General features: G+C 41.2%; 1 protein-coding gene across 1 annotated transcript in view; it reads right to left on the bottom strand.

The window, feature by feature from the left end:
* Positions 1-1,530: 1,530 nt before the first annotated feature.
* Positions 1,531-17,704, bottom strand: part of Tex11 (testis expressed 11) — a 278,018-nt gene continuing 261,844 nt past the window's right edge. The window contains exons 30-31 of the mRNA XM_005358598.2: positions 2,353-2,517; positions 1,531-1,686 (exon numbers count right to left, since the gene is read on the bottom strand). Coding sequence (XP_005358655.1) covers positions 1,531-1,686; positions 2,353-2,517 — 321 coding nt within the window. The remainder of the gene's footprint in view (positions 1,687-2,352; positions 2,518-17,704) is intronic.

Below are 17,704 nucleotides of genomic sequence, written 5' to 3'. Positions count from 1 at the left end.
AAACACATCACATCTTACAAAATTCACTTTAAATATTATCTTCTCGACATCTCTTCCAGGTTTTGGAACTAGGAGCAAAGTGAGTGACCAAATCTTACTCAAATATGTTCTCATAAGCAAAATTAGAGGGTAATAAAGGAGCTCCTCTAATGTCCATGGTGGCGTGTCCCCGGGTCACCTCCCCAACAGGTTTCCAGGATTGCAGAGTGTGCCTCTCAGAGGCAAGTGCTCATCACATTCGCCATGTCCTCCCTCTAATGCCAAGTGCTCACCACATAGCATGCTTCAGTTCGTGGATCACAAGGCGTGGAGGAGTCACTGGGAATTTGATGCAGAAGACTGCCCATCCCCAGAGAGTCTGCGGAACAATCTCAAGGGACTGAGAAAGCAAGCAAGCAGAAATAAGGCAACGTGGCCAATTAGAATCCCGGGAAGTGGAGGAAGGGCGCACAGCAGGTGTTTGTGCTAACCTACAACTTTTATTCCATCCACAGGTATTTGGAAACCAAAGGTTGAAAATGTTATAAGTGGAATAGGAACCAAGCAGGAGCGGGACAGCAATGTGGTACTGCACCATACCACTGTTAGTGCAGGCGGAATGAGCATACTGACCTCTGCACGGGCCAGGCCTCTCGGGAATGGGGATTTGGCTCTTGGAACGTAAGGGACCAGATCACAGGAAGAATGACTGAGAGGATGCTGAACCTGAAGAAGAAAAAGCCGGATGACGGAATGGTGGTGGGGGGAGTGGGGACAATTTCCGTCTTTGATTCTCTAAAGGGCACCTGAACGGCACTAGCTGAGTTATTACTGGGAAACAGATTTTTGTTCAGTGTAAGGAAAAGCTTTTTACCAATTAGACAAGCCAAAAAGAAGAATGTGTTTGAAGAGTCACAGGATGTGATTCATTCTCCTCTCCCACTCTCTGACCGGCGCTGACTGGAGCACAAGATAGGATATAATAGAGATGGGGTAACCAATTCTCACGGATTTGAAAGAAAGATTTCATGACTCTGATAAATCCAAGAGCCAGTGACCACTAAGGTCACTTCCAATGACGTTTGCGGTTTTGTATTATCCTTTAGTTTGGGGAGTTTGGGCACTTTGGGCAGGGGTAGCCACTCCATTTAATTTACAAGAGGTATCTTGCTCTAGCATGGAATCTTCCAATACAACTCTTAGTAGTTAGGAAATTAGCTGATCACCGAGTGAAAGTCAAAATGTTTTTATTTGAGAAAATTTCATTTAACATAAAAATAGTGCTTAAGAGAACAAAAAGTTCAAGGGAACATATGGCAAAAACTATTCAACAGCTTATGAAGATACACCTTCAACTTTGTCTGAGCCAGCCTGCTTATCCACCCTCTTCCCATCAGTATCACCCTTCACTGAAAGATAGACTCCTTTAAAAATAAATATCAATTTTATTTCATGTGCATGTGCCATGTGCATGCCTGGTACCCCTGGGGATCAGAAGAGACCCCACAGGGATCTGCTACCATCAGATACCTGGTACCCCTCGAACTGGAGTTACAGATGGTGGCGAGCTGTCGTGTGGGTGCTGGGAACTGAACCTGGGTCCTTGGGAGGCTCAATCAGTGCTCTTAACCGCTCAGCCATCTCTGCAGATCTTAACTCCCATCTTTTGTCTAATGCTTCCATGAGGTTGACATACAGAAGATTCACCTGAGAAAGAAGACAGAAAATAAACTTTGAGAAGAAAAAAATAATGTAGGAAAGATTCCCGGACCCACAGCGAAGTCTGGTCTAAGTTGCCATTTGGGGAGTACACACAGTCCTCTCTTGAGAAAGTGGAATCCGAGGGCAGGAGGTCTGTTTAATTAAGAACAGACAGCTCTAGTAAGGGAGGAGGTACTCAAAACAAAATTTATTCTTATTTGGTACTCAAAACAAAATTTATTCTTATTTGGTAATAAGGCTTTTCCCTTCCCAAACCTACCCTGGTTAGCTAATGGTCTAGACACTTGAAACTGAGAATAACAATCCCTGGGGAAATTGGGGTTTGAGCAGCCATTGTCTGCAGAGGTCAGCCTTGGACCACATCCGTTGGCACTGGCAGTGATACATCTTTCCGGAGCTCGCTCCTGGCAGTGCAGTCCTCCTGATCAGATTCTGTTCACCATCCCTGTGTTTGCTGTTCCCCATTCTTCTCGGTGTTCACCCTAAGAAATTACTACCCTGTCTCCTACCTCATGAAATGATATGGAATCACTGAGCTCTTCAAAGATGAAGATTTCCCCCCAGTCAGGCAAGGTAAGATGTGCTTATGGGAGCCTGTCATGACTTCTGTGCCTTCTAAGTCCTCCACCTACTGCAGAATTCCCCTCCTACCTTAGCTTCATAGCTTGTTTTGAGGGAGCCAAGGTGGCCAAGGAAATCCAGTGCCAGGCCAGCCCATCTTTTTGCAGACTCGTACATGTTCCTGCTGTACATCAATATTCCAGTATTCCAAGACTTGATCATTAGCCAGAGAATCTCCTCTTCTGGGTAGCCCTCCTAAAATCCAAGGGAGTGAGTGTTTCAAAGTTGTCACTGTCACTACTGACCGTAACACTGTATTATGTCCCACTGCTATTAAACAAGAGGTGCACAGCTAGCCCTAAGGAAAGAGCACTCTTGGAGAGCAGGCGAGTACCTTGACGGCATGGCAGCTGTAGAATGTTCCACAGTGAAGTCTTGTGGAGTAACACAAAAATGGAAAAAGACAATGAGGCCCTCTCCCACTGAAAGAAAAAATATCAAAGAGACTAATTCCTGCTCTTTCTGAGGCAGAAGAAGAATCTGCATCCGGCTTGACTCTCCTGTTGCTGCTCTCTTCAGCTAATTATCTTCTCAAGCCCCACGTTTTCTTTTCTGACATGGTCAAGAAACTGTTTTGTTGAGTCTCTTACTTCCCTTGACCACAATGCATTTCTGTTCTTGCAAAAGAAATATTAATCTTTAGTGTTAAGATAATCTACTAAGCTACGAACAAAGGGCCCATTTCTAAGATGGTACTAAAGCCTTATCAGTGGTTTTTAACTCCGCTAATCACAAAATTATATTTGATTCTTCATTGTATTTTGTAATAGTGAAAGGGATTAGTATAAGAAGAAACTTGCCCTGTCCTTGTAAAGGAGATGGAGAACAAAGACAGCACTCATGTTGAAGCCACATACCAAATATGGCTCAGGCCCTGGAGGGCAAAGATGTGACAGAAGATTTGGGAAGATGCTTCTTGAGTGGCAAGGGTGTTGTTGTCTTGGCTTTTATGCACTATTGTTTTGTTTAAGGCAGGGACCTTGCTATGTTGCCTAGTCTGCTCTTAAACCCCTGGGTTCCTCTGACTGTCCCACCTCAGCCTGCCACGTGCTGGAACTACAGACCCATACCATCATACCCAGCTGTCCTTCAGTTGGATCCACAAAACTACTATGTATAAGACAGTACGATAAGGAGGCTGCTAAAGGGATGAGCCAAAGCTCTCATCTTAAAGGACCCACGGCAGCTTTGGGGGAACAAGGCATCAGCATAGAAAGATGACTTCGTGGATGTGAGAGGGCAGCTCAGTGACAGAAAGCTTGCCAAGCGTATGAGGCCCCGAATTTCACCCTTAATATCACAAGGGAAAATGGCTTCCCAAGGTGTGGTTAAGGGTTTGTTGGAGTGACGTGGACATGAGGCACAGTCCTGACGCAGTGATAGGGAAGAACACTGCTGAGCTCGGTCAGAGGCAGTCTAGTTTGCCGAAACATCGGCTTTGCAAATTTAGAGTTGTTGCTTTCCATTTCTCTAATATAATTTATAACACATCATTTTGAAAAACATTACATATTTATTTCTTCAGCCTGTTGAGTTCTTTGTGGTATACAGATTTTTTTGTTTCATTTTTGTATCCTCAGAGTACAACACTATGCATAGCATTCAACAGAGGTGCAATACATTTGCTGAATGAATTAATGAATGAAGAAATGGTCCAATCTTCAATCAAATGTGACTTTCTCAGTGAAACCCTAAAATGGCAAGAGACTTAGCTCCACGGGGATGTCCCCAGCTAGGTCCTTGGGCAGCAGAGGAGAGGGTGCCTGAACTGGTCTTGTCCCACTATCACATTGATGATTATCTCGAGTATCACCCTAGAGTCTTCGTCCGGCGATGAATGGAGATAGAGACAGAGACCCTCATCAGAGCATCAGACTGAGCTCCCAAGGTCCCAATGAAGAGCAGAAGGAAGGAGAACATGAGCAAGGAAGTAAGGACCACGAGGGGTGTGTCCATCCACTGAGATGGTGGGACTGATCTAATGGGAGCTCATCAAGGCCAGCTGGACCAGGACTGAATGAGCATGTGATCAAACTGGACTCTCTGAATGTGGCTGACAATGGGGGCGGATTGAGAAGCCATTGATAATGGCACTAGGACCTGTTTCTACTGGATGTACTGGCTTTTTGGGACCCTAGTCTGTTTGGATGCACAGCTTCCTAGGCCTGGATGGAGGGGGGAGGGCCTTGGACTTCCCACAGGGCAGGGTATCCTGCCCTCTCTTACGGAGGGAGGGGGAGGGAGGAGGGGGAGTGGGGAAGCGGGAGGGGAATGGGAGGAGGGGAGGAAGTGTAAATTTTTGAATGGAGAAATAAAAAAGAAAGGGAAACAAGTTCGCAAATGCAGGATCAAATTTCTGAGCATTTCCTCAGAATAGTGCTGGCATGAGATAGTCTAATGTGGTACTTCAGTGAAATACATTCATTTGGAATTCTGCGTTCACCAGGCCACTCTCTCAAAGCATTAGGACACATATTAATTCATTGCAAGCTTAGGAAAGTTTTATAGTAAAAAATGTTGTGAGGCTGGAGAGATGGCTCAGCAGCTGAGAGCACTGGCTGCTCTTCCAGAGGACCCAGGTAAAATTCCCAGCACCCACATGGCAGTTCACAACTGTCTAACACAGGTTCTAGGGGATATGACATCCCATACAGACATACATGCAGGCAAAACACCAATGCATATTTAAAATATGTTGTAGCATGTAACTGTTAATACAAGGCATGTGGAACACTTACGACACCATAAGGGCATGTAAAGTGTTTCATGTTGTGGAATATTTGTTTAACTATGCAAAGATGTGCTGCATTTGTTTTATGTTGTGGAATGTTTGCTTAACTATGTAAAGATGCATTGCTGTTTTACCTTGCCTGCCTAAGGCACCTGATTGGTCTAATAAAAAGTTGAATGGTCAATACTGAGAGAGGAGGTATAGGTGGAACTTCCAGGCAGGGAGAGTAAGTAGGAGGAGGAATTTAGGCTTGAGGAAGAAAGAAAAGATGCTAGGAAGATGCCAGGGGCTAGACAGCCAGACACAAAGGAAGCAGGAAAGTAGAACCTACAGAATGAAAGAAAGGTAAAAAGCCCCAGAAAAAAAAACACAGGTAACTAGAAACAGGTTAAGTTAAAAGAGCTAGTAGGACAAGCCTAAGCTAAGGCTGAGCATTCATAATTAATAATAACTAATAATAAATTTCGTGTCTTTATTTGGGAGCTGGTTGGTGACCCAAAGAAAGTGCCAACTACAGTTTTGCATTACACACCAGAGCTTAGGCTACCAATCTACTCTTGGGAAGTCACTGAAATGTTTTGTGTCTCAATGACTGTCCTCTGAGCCAAGAAACCACTATTTTAAGGAGTTCAACTACGTCCCCCTTGCAAAAGATCATCCCAGCTGATCTGGTTCAAGGTTTACAGCCTCTCATAGCTGCCCAGAGTAGGTCTGAGATTTGAACCTGAGTATACAGCTGTTTCTTTAGCTGTATACAGCTCTGCAATGCTTTATGTGGCCTGGGAGAGGAGTTAGAGAATATAGAGGCCAGAGAAGATTAGAGCTAGGTGGGAGACCCATCTATATGGCTACAGGGAAGCTCTCATCCCTGCGTGGTAAAGCTTTTCAGGTTTGGCAGGTTGAAAGAGGTGTGCCCACACCCCTGAAAGTCGTCAGCCCACACCGAAGCTCTGTAAAGAAGCCCAATAAATTGATTGATTACCCAGAGTGAACTCTGGCAGAATTGTGCCTGGGTGATGGAGGAAGGTCACTGGTTAATTATAATAAAGAAACTGCTTGGCCTTCATAGGTTAAAACATAGGTGGGTGGAGTAAACAGAACAGAATGCTGGGAGGAAGAGGAAGTGAGCTCAGACTCGACAGCTCTGCTCTCTGGAGCAGAGATGCTATGCTCCCCTCTCCTGGGCAGACACAATGAAGCTCCGATCCAGGATGGACGTAGGCTAGAATCTCCCTGGTAAGCCACCTCATGGGCTACACATGATTGGAAATGGGCTAGTCCAGGTGCGAGAGTTAGCCGAAAAGAGGCTAGATATAATGGGCCAAGCAGTGTTTAAAAGAATACAGTGTCCGTGTAATTATTTCGGGGTATAAGCTAGCCAGGCGGCCGGGGTGCTAGGGACGCAGCCCCGCCGCTCCTATTACAACACCTGGGTTTGTGACTGGGACATTAGGAGGAAGGGTAGATGCTTCTTTATGTTTCCTTCTGGGAAGGGATTTTAGCAACACTTCATGAAAAGGGAAATGATGAGATGAAGAGGGATTTTTCTTTCTCCTCTTCTCTCTCTTTCTCTCTCTTGCGATGTAGTTAGACTAGCCTAAGCCTGGTGATCTTCCTGCCTCACTCTCATGAGTGCTGGGATTATAGACACGGACCACCAGGCCCAGCTGAAACTAGTTTTATCTGGTGCTGGGGATTAAACTCAGGGGATGCTAGGAAAGCAGTCTACCATTGGGTCACACCCTCATCCCAAGACTTCAGAATTATTATCTATTTATTTGTGTGTGTATATGTGCATGGCACCCTACTTGGGCAGAGGTCAGATGATTTGCAGGAGTTGGTTCTCTCCTTCTATCATGTGGGTCTTGGGAACCTAAATAAGCTTGTCAGGGTTAGCAGTAAGTGCTTTTACCCACTGAGCTATTGTGGCAGCCCTATATTTCTTTTCAAGACAGGGTCCTTCCTATGTAGCCTAGACTGGCCTTGAACTCATGACCCTGAGTGCTTGGATTACAGATATGCACCACCATACTTGACTGGTTAGTTCTGTTTTATGAATGTGGGATTTAAGGTAATTTTGGAGCTACCTTGTAAACAGCAGCAGATAATAATTAGAGCATGTCAATTCAATGAATGGAACACAGAATGCAGGGAAGAAGAGAGTAGAGAATGATGTAACTGTCCATAGTTGGGTGTAAGAGAAAAAAGACAAGTTTCTTGAGTTCTTTGTATAGTTTGAGATCAGTCCTCTGTCCAATGTGGGGTTGGTGAAGATCTTTTCCCATTCTGTAGGCTGTCATTTTGTCTTGTTGACTATATCCTTTGCTGAACAGAAGCTTCTCAGTTTCATGAAGTCCCATTTATTAACTGTTGCTCCCAGTGTCTGTATTATTGGTGTTATATTTAGGAGGTGGTCTCCTGTGCCAATGTGATCAAGGCTACTTCCTACCTTCTCTTCTATGAGGTTCAGTGTGGTTGGTTTTATGTTGAGGTCTTTGATCCATTTAGACATGGGTTTTGTGCATGGCAATAGATACAGATCTACATTCTTCTACATGGTGATATTCCGTTTTGTCAGCACCATTTGTTGAATATGCTTTCTTTTTCTATTTTATATTTTTTGCTTCTTTGTCAAAAATTAGGTGTTTGTAGGTGTGTGGATCGATATCCAGGTCTTTGATTAGATTCCATTGGTCCTCCTGTCTGTTTTTATGCCAATTCCAGGCCTTTTTCAGTACTGTAGCTCTGTAGTAGAGTTTGAAGTCAGGTATTGTGATGCCTTCAGAAGTTCTTTGGTTGTACAAGATTGTTTTGGCTATTCTGGGATTTTTGTTTTTCCATACTAGGTGGGCACTCTATTAATTGGTAAATTCCTAACCCCACATAAGAGTTTTAAGATTTATTCATTCTATAGCATGTATCAGTATGCCATTCTTTCTCTTGGTCAAACAATACTCCATTATATGGAAATATCACAACACATATTTACTAATCATTTGATAAGACATTTGAGTTATGTGCCTTTTTCCTGTATGAATGAATCTGCTTTGAGTATTTGTGTATGCGTTCCTATTTGTATACTGTTGTAGGAGGCTGCTTGTTTGTTCCTGGCTGCTTAGCCCTGAAATAACCACACAGAAACTGTATTAATTAAATCACTGCTTGGCCCACTAGCTCTAGCTTCTTATTGGCTAGCTGTTACATCTTAATTTAACCCATTTCTATTAATCTGTGTGTCGCCATGTGGCTGTGGCTTACCGGCAAGGTTCCTGCTTGTCTGTTCCCATTGGTGACTACATGTCGTCTCTACATTCTGCCTTCCTTCTCCCAGCATTCAGTTTAGTTTCCCCAGCCTAGCTCTACTCTTTTGCCCTATCATAGACCAAGACAATTTCTTTATTAACCAATGGTATTCACAGCATACAGAGGGGAACCACACATTATCTCCCCCTTTTCTCTTTAAATAAAAAGGAAGGTTTTAACTTTAACACATAACAATTACATATAACAAAATAGGTGTCAAGCAAGAATTACAGTCTCACTTCCAGTATACATTGTTTCTCTTGGGTATATAAACAGGGATGGAATTTCTGGGTCATATGGAAAATATATTAACCTTTGGAGACACTTTTAGGCTCTTCTTTTTCCTTCTTCTCCTTTTACGTTGTTGGGAATCAAATCCAGGGCCTTGCACATTCAAGGCATGCACTGATCACCCTTCAGCTGATTTTCAAAGCTTCTGCACCACTTTGCTTTGTAATCACAGTCTTTGTTGAGAGCACTAATTATTTGCCAATAGTTGTTTTTTTCTGTCTTTTTGAGTATAGTCATCTTATTGGATGTAAAAGTGACAGATCACTTTATTTTTGTATTTGTATATCTGTGATAACTAGTTATACTGAACATTTTTTCATATGCTTGCTGGTCATATAACTATCTTTTCTGGAAAAACAGCAACTTTCATTCTTCCCCCACTTGAAAAATGTGGCTGTTCTTATGGAGTTGTAAGATTTTTTTTATATATTCCAAATGCAAATCTCTTTTCTCCAACATTTACTCCCATGCTTTCAGCTATTTTTTTTTTATTTCCTTAGTGGTGTCTTTTATAGGAAAATGTTTAAATTTGTCTCAAAACGAATTATTTATTTTTATTTCATTTCATGATAGGGGATCTAAAAATCCATTTCCCAATACAAGATCACAAAAGATTTAGGATTCTGTTTTAGAGAAACTGAACCAGATGTGCTGGTACATTCTGGCAATCATAGAAATTGGAACATACATGCAGGAAGACTAGGCATTCAAGATTATTCTCAGCTATACAATGAGTTTGAGGACAGCTACATGAAACCCTGTCTTAAAAAAAAAGCAAAACAAAACAAAATTTTTGAGTTGGCAATGAATATGAATAAATGAAATAGTAAGCTACCTGTATGGAATTTCTGTGAGGTTAAACAACTGCCAAGATGGGTAGCAAAATCACACAGAATAACAAATAACTATGAAATTATCAAGGAGGGAAAATCAGCCTAGGAATTCCAGCCCATGACAACACTGACTAATTAACATGTAAAAGACATAATTAGTTTCGTTTGGATTGAGATAGGGTCTCTTTATGTATTTCAGGCTCTCTGGAACTCAAAATATAGCCAGGCTCATCTCAAATTGATAGTCTTCTTGCCTCAGCCTCTCAAGCGCTAGTGTTATAGATAGATGTGTGCCACTGTGCCTGGCTCTTAGACATAGATTTTAAGTGAAAAGAAGCAGCAGGGGGTATTATGTAAATAGTACACAGCAGGGAGAGGAAGACGTGATAGTTGATAAACAAGACAATGTTGATTACTGTATGGGCAAGGGACCATCTTGTTTTTCATTTGGATGAGGCTCAGGATAAGGATTTGGGAAATACAAAAGCTACTAGAGACTTAGGGGGAAGAAAGTGATATACAAAGGTTGTGCTTTGGGAAGATATACTTGATAGGGATGCAGAGGAAAAACAAAAGAAGAAAGAGACAAAGAGAAACTAGGAATCAAACTACAGAAACAGAGGAGAAAACAAACTTTCAAAATCTGACTCAAAGATGCCTTTGTAGAAACCTCAATTCCAATGCTAGAAAAATACGAGGGTAGGAAGAAATAAGATTTAGATGAATGGAAACCCAAGGACCATTGTGTTGTGAAGAAAGAATTCTAGTTTCAATTCTTGGCTTTTCCATTACATATTTGCATGCCTTATATAAGATATTTAACCTTTCAATGCCTCAATTGACAAAATAATGAACTCAACGTAGTATAGTTATGCACACCTATAATCCCAGCACTCAGGGAGCTGATGCAGGATGATCGTGAGCTTAAAACCAAATTGAAACACATACTGAGACTCTATACAAAAAATTAGACATTTAATTTGGTAACCCAAAAGACTATTAATTCTCCAGGTCATAGAATGAAAATTTATATGATTTTTAGATCCCAATGGTGTTACCTAAACTAGTAGATGATCATAAGAGAGAAGGCAATATTGCTAAGTAAGTTTCTCAGATGCTAATATGCATATAGAAATATTCTTAAAATTTAGATTTTCGCTTCTCCAAGCCTACATCCATCTCCTAGGGACTCAGCCTCTTGGTGAAAATCCAGAGGCTCCTAATAGTTTCCTGCCACCCCCTTTATTTTTTCCTTCTAGTACATCTATTCCTTTGTGACTTCTGCCAACCTGCAGAATCCCTCTCTAATAGGGACCCACAGTGGCTGTGCTAGACTGAGACTCAGGGAGTCCACCACAGCTAGCACATTTGACTAAGACCCAGAGTGGGCAATAGCAAGTAAAGTATGGGACACCCATTCAATGATGAAATGAGATACACACACCAAGAAGCACATCAAATGTTGTAACTCCAGATGTCTAGATCCAAGTACAAAACCATAAACAAGAAAATATGCCTCCTCCAGGATGCCAAACAAAAGCCTCAGGGATAAGCCTCACCAATAGATTAAAAAACATGGAAGAGAGAATTTCAAGTCTTGAATACAGGTAGAAGAAATGGATAGTACAGTCAAAGAAAATGTTAAATATAAAAATATCCAAGTACAAGGCATCCAGGAAATCTGGGTCATTATGAAAAGACCAAGCTTTTTAATAATAACGAACAAGGGGAAAAGCCCAAGTGAGAAGCACAGAAAATATTTTTAACAAAATCATACAAAAACATTTCCAAAACCTAAGGAAAGAGATTCATTTCAAGGTTCAAAGGGCATCTAGAACACCAAGTAGATGAAAAGAAACTCCTCATGATACATAACAATCAAAATACTAAATGTATAGAACAAAGAACAGATATTAAAAGTCACAAGGGAAAAAGACCAACTCACATATAAAGGGAGGTACATTAGAATAACACATGAGTTTTCAGTGCAGACCCTGAAAACTAGAAGGGCTATGATGGATATTCTTCTAGCTCTGAGAGATCACAGATTCCAGCCCAGAATACTATACCTAGCAAAACTACCAATCACAATTAACAGAGAATGAAAAACATCCCATGGTTAAAACAAATTTAAGCAGTTTCTTTCTACCAATCCAGATCTACAGAAATCATTAGAATGAAACCTTAAATTTGAAGAGAAGGTTAACTACACCCAAGAGGACATTAGGAATAAATAATCCCAGCACAGTTAATCAAAAGATGGCAAGAAAGCTACACCAAAATAATAGGACTCGATAAATACTGTTCACTAATAACTCTCAATATTACTGATCTCAATTCCCCAATAAAAAGACAGACTGGCTTAAAAATAGAATCCAGGCCTGAGGCAATGACCTCCACAGGAGCAGGTACAAGGGAGCCACCCCTGAGGGAGCAGGCCTGAGCCGGAGACCTCTGCAGGACTGGGCCCAAGCCAGGGACCTCTGCAGGAGCAGGCCCAATCCAGGAAAATCTACAGGAACAAGCCTGAGCCAGCCACCTCTGCTGAAGTAGGCCCAAGCCAGCAACTTCTGCTGAAGAGGACCTAAACCAGCGACCTCTGCAGGAGCAGGCCCAAGGTATCAACCTTAGCAGAAGCACCCCCAAGCAAGCAACCTCTGTGGGAGCAAGTCCAAATGACCCCTGGTATTGCAGAATGACCCCTGGGAGTCCTGAGAGACTTCCAGGAACACTGAGTGACTTCCAGGGTGACTGGAACCATGGTCCTGACTGCACCACGAGGAGCAACCATCTGAGCCTTGGATCCATTGACATCTTGGATCCACTGGGAAGATTGATCACCAGAGATACAGCCCCAACTACACCACTCAGAGGAAACAATAGGTAGACAAGGTAAGAACACACTTAGCGCCACAAAAGAGTAACAACACACCAATAAAAAAAAAAAAACTAGTGGTCCTACAACAGCAAGACTTGAACAACCAAATATAGATGATGAAGAAGAAAATGACCTAAAAAATAACTAGGAGAATATTTGAGGCCCTTAAAGAGGAAATAAAAAATTCCCTCAAAGAAATGGAGGAAAAGACAAACAAAAAATTAGAAGAAATCAACAAATCCCTTAAAGAAAACCAAGGAAAAGCAATCAAAGAGATGAAAGAAACGATTTAAGATTGGCAGAACAGGACTGAGTCAGCAACCTGGGCCAGAGCATACCCTAGACAGCGAAAGCCACCAGAACAAGTACAGGGAAGCAACTGCTGAGTGAGTGAGCTAGAGCCAGAGCCAGAGACCACTGAGGGTCCAGATCTGGGACCTTCAAGGGAATAAACCTAAGCCAGGACCCCTGTGGGTCTGGGTGTGAGGTGTAAGTCTAGTACCTCTGAGGAACTAAGACTGAGCCAGGACCTCTGTGGGTCTGGGCGTTGGTCTGGGACATCAAAGGGAATAGGCAGGAACCAGAAACATCTGCGGGTCTGATCATGAGTCTGGGATCTCTGAGGGAGTAAGCCAGATCCAGGTCCTCTGTGGGTCTGGGCGTACCCAAGTCTGGGAACTCTGAGGAAGTAGACCAGAGCCAGGATCCTTTACAGAACCAAACCCAAGCCAGGGACCTCTGCAGGAACAGATCCAGACCAGGGGCATTTACAGAAACAGGTCTGAGCTGACAACCTAGGCTAGCGTAGGCCTGAGACAGCAAACTCCAAGGGAGTAGAGCAAAACCTGGGAGTGCTGAGCGACCTCCAGGAACATGGAATGACCCACAGAGTAACTAAAACCATGGCACTGACTGTATCACAAGGAACAACCATATGAGCCTTGAATTCACTGGCACCTAGAAGATTAATCAACAGAATCTCAGACAGCCCCAACCACACCTATTAGAGGAAAAGATGAGTAGAAGAGGTAAGAACACATGCAACACCACAAAGAACAACATGACACCAGTAAAACATAAAGACCCTACAGCAGCAAGACTTGAACAACCAAATATAGATGAAGCAGAAGAAAATGACCTAAAAATAACTTCAAGAGAATGTTTGAGGCTCTTAAAGATAAAATGAGAAATTCCCTCAAAGAAATGCAGGAAAAGACAAACAAAAAATTGGAAGACATCAGCAAATCCCTTAACGAAAACCATGAAAAAGCAATCAAACATATGAAAGAAACTATTCAAGACTCTGGGAGTTCGAGACTAACCTGGTCTACAGAGCTAGTTCCAGGACAGGCTCCAAAGCCACAGAGAAACCCTGTCTCGAAAAACAAAAACAAAAACAAAAAAAGAAAACTGAAATAGAGACAATAAAGAAAACACAAGCTGAGGGAATTATAGAAACAGAAATATGAGAAAACGATCAGGAACCACAAATGCAAGCATGAACAACAGAATACAAGAGATGGAACAGAGAATCTCAAGCACTGAAGATACAATAGAGGAAACGGACTCATCATCAGTCAAAGAAAACATTAACAAAGCTTAAACCAAAATACCCAGGAAATATGGGACACCATGAAAAGGTCAAACCTAAGAATAATGGGTATAGAAGAAGGAGAAGTTCAACTCAAAAGCATAGAAAATATATTTAACAAAATCATAGAAGAAAACTTTCCCAACCTAAAGAAAGATATGGCTATGAAGATACAAGAAGCTTGCAGAACACCAAATAGACTGGATCAAAAATGAAGTCCCCTTGCCAAATAATAATCAAAACACTAAACATACAGAATAAAGAAAAGACTATTAAGAGCTGCAAAGGAAAATTGCCAAGTAACATATAAAGGCAGACCTATCAGAATTACACCTGACTTCTCAACGGAAACAATGAAAGCCAGAAGATCCTGGTCAAGTGTTATGCAGACAATAAAGAGACCACAGATGCCAGCCCAGACTACTATACTCAGCAAAACTTTCAATCACCATGCACGGACAAAGTAAGATATTCCATGACAGAATCACATTTAACTAATACTAAGTCACAAACCCAGCCCTACACAAAGGACTAGAAGGAAAACCCCAACCCAAGGAAGTCAGCTATATCCACAAAACCACAGACAATAGATGATCTCACAGCAGCAAATCCCAAAGAAGTGAAAAACACGTATGATAACATCACCAACAATGAAAAATAAAATAACAGGAGCTAGCAATCACTGGTCATTAATATCCATTAATATAAATGGACTTAACTCACCCATAAAAAGATACAGGCTAACAGATTGTATATGAAAACAGAATCCATCCTTCTTCTGCATACAAGAAACACACCTCAACCTCAAAGACAGACATTGTCTCAGAGTAAAGGGTTGGGTAAAAAATTTTCCACTGAAATGAACATAAGAAACAAGTGGGTATAGCTATCCTAATATCTAACAAATTAGACTTCAAACTAAAATCAATCAAAAGAGACAAAGGAGGACATTTCATATTAGTCACAAGAAAAATCCATCAAGAGGAAATCTCAATACTGAACATCTATGCCCCAAATACAAGGGTACCCTCATATGTAAAAGAAACACTTCTAAAGCTTAAATCACACATTGAACTCCACACACTAATAGTGAGAGACTTCAATACCCCATTCTTACCACTGGACAGGTCTGTCAGACAGAAAATTAACAGAGAAATAAGGGAAGTAACAGATGTTATAACTCAAATGGACTTAACAGACATCTATAGAACATTCTATCCAAACATAAAAGAATATACCTTCTCAGCACCTCATGGAATCTTCTCAAAAATTGACCACATACTGGTAACAAAGCAAATCTCAACAGATGCAAAAAACTGGAATAACCCCATGTATCTTATCAGATCACCATGGCTTAAAACTAGAATTCAACAGCAACACTAATTCAAGAAAGTCCACAAACACATGGAAATTAAACAATGCTCACCTGAATCATCAATGAGTTAAAGAAGAAATAAAGGGAGAAATTAAAAAGTTCCTAAAATTCAATGAAAAAGACCACACAACCTACTCAGATTTATTAGACACAATGAAAGCAGTGTTAAGAGGAAAGTTCATAGCGCTAAATGCCTATATAAAAAAAGCTGGAAAAATCCCATACTAGTGAGTTAGCAGAACATTTGAAAACTCTAGAAGCAAAAGAAGCAAACTCACCCAAGAGAACTAGATGGCAGGAAATAATCAAAATGAGAGCTGAATTCAACAAAATCGAAACAAAGAAAACAATGCAAAGAATCAATGAGACAAAGAGTTGGCTCTTTGAAAAAAACCAACAAAGTAGACAAACCTTTATCCAAAATAACCAAAAGGCAGAAAGAGAATATCCAAATTAACAAAATCAGAAACAAAAAGGGATACAAAACTACAGACGTGAAGGAAATCCAGAGAGTCATTAGGTCATAGTTCCAAAACCTATACTCCACAAAATTGAAAAACCTAAAGGAAATGGACAATTTTCTGGATAAATATCTCCTGGGTAAATTGGGAGCATGGGGACCATGGAAGAAGGTAGAAGGGGAGGGGAGAGGAAGGGAGGGGAGAAGAGAAAAATGCATAACTCAATAAAATTCAAGAAAAAAAGAAACAGGACCTTATGAAGCTAAAAGCTTCTGTACAGCAAAGGACATCACCATTCTAGCAATTAGAAGCCTACAGAACGGGAAAAACTTTATCAATTATATAACTGATAGTTAGTGTCCAGAATATATAAAGAATATGTGTGTTTCATTCAGAATATCCAGAGGTCAGGTGGCTAGTATGGCCTCAGAGGAGAGGAGGGAATCTTCTAATGGAAGGAAAAGAGAATATAGCATTATAAAGAGATAAAGAAGACTAGAAGTATTAAATGAGGCGAGGAACTGGAAAGCAGCGTAAAGGAACAAATATGGGGAGGGAAGCTAACACTAAAGGCCTTTTTGAAAAGTATAAGGAAATCTATTACTATAATCATTTCCTAAAGCGTATACATATATAAAGGAATTTAAATGGAGTCACCATATAATGAGGTAGACAAGGTCTCAACTAGACATCTTATGCCACTAATTAAAACCTTCAGTGCTAGGAATGGGTTACATGTTGCTGATTCATTGGCCAAAGAGGTCTTATAGACCTCTACAAACATCACAGGCTATTGCCAAGGCTACTTCTCCACAATCTGAAGACACCATTTATTTATGTCACTGAATGTAAGAGAAATCAAACTGGTGCTCAATTAGAAAGAAGCTTTACTCCTACTGACCAATACTCATATGCTGGAAGGTGCTCTGCAAGCTACTGAAGGAGGGAAGCTATTATCAGTGTCACCCACGTACAAAGTCTTTGGCCTACCACATTCACCTGCCTGCATCATATACAGGTGAAATAGCACAGGTGTGATGGCAGTAGCCAATTACTTTTTGATTGTAATTGGAGGCCCACTCCATGAGATGGAATCCACACCTCACATTAAAGTGACCAACCTCAGACTAGATAGGTCACAGGTTCTAGGGAAAAACTTACTATTGTAGGATCCCTGGGTATTCTTTTGCTTTACATATCCCCAGACGAGATACTAGAGACCAAAATCAGATGCAAACAAAAACAATACGTTCTCTCTAGTAAAGAGACCCACAGGAAGAAGGAGTCCTCTGCCTCAAGCATCAACAGAGGCTAAGTGGACAGAAATGTCTGTTTAAGTGTGTGTGTGTGTAACACTTGTGTGCATGTGTGTGAGCGCTCGTGCAAGGCTTCTATTTGGAAGCACCAGGGTCAAGCTTCCTCCCCTGCACTGTGGTGCTAGAAAAAGCCAGCTAAAACAGAAGGCTAAATGAGATTCAAGGTCTCAATGTGACATAAAATGTCTATATTTCAGTAAAAAAAAAATTCACTAAACTAAGAACTCAGAATATCTTCCACTGAACAACAAAAAAGACAACCACCTAATATTTCCGAGGTGACCAAAATGTTACAATATGTGCTAAAGATTTTTTCTTTGGCTTTAAAAAATAGTAGTAAACTACAGCACAGTTTACTACCTGAGTACTTTTAAGTGTGCACTTCACATCCACATTGCTGGGCTATTATCACCACTACCCCCACCTACAAAACTGCTTTAACCTTAAAAACTCAAATTTCCTGGGCCCTGTCCCTAGCAACCACTACCACTCTATTTTTCATATTTATCAATTTTACCACTCTTGGTACTTCATGTAAGTGGAGCCATACAGATTTATCCTACTGTGACACATAATAACTTGATGAACCTCCAGAGAATGATG

This window comes from Microtus ochrogaster, chromosome X (genome assembly GCF_000317375.1).
Source record: "Microtus ochrogaster isolate Prairie Vole_2 chromosome X, MicOch1.0, whole genome shotgun sequence".
Classification (NCBI taxonomy): domain Eukaryota; kingdom Metazoa; phylum Chordata; class Mammalia; order Rodentia; family Cricetidae; genus Microtus; species Microtus ochrogaster.
Note: the sequence above shows the minus strand (reverse complement) of the source record. Positions and strands in the feature narration are given on the sequence as shown.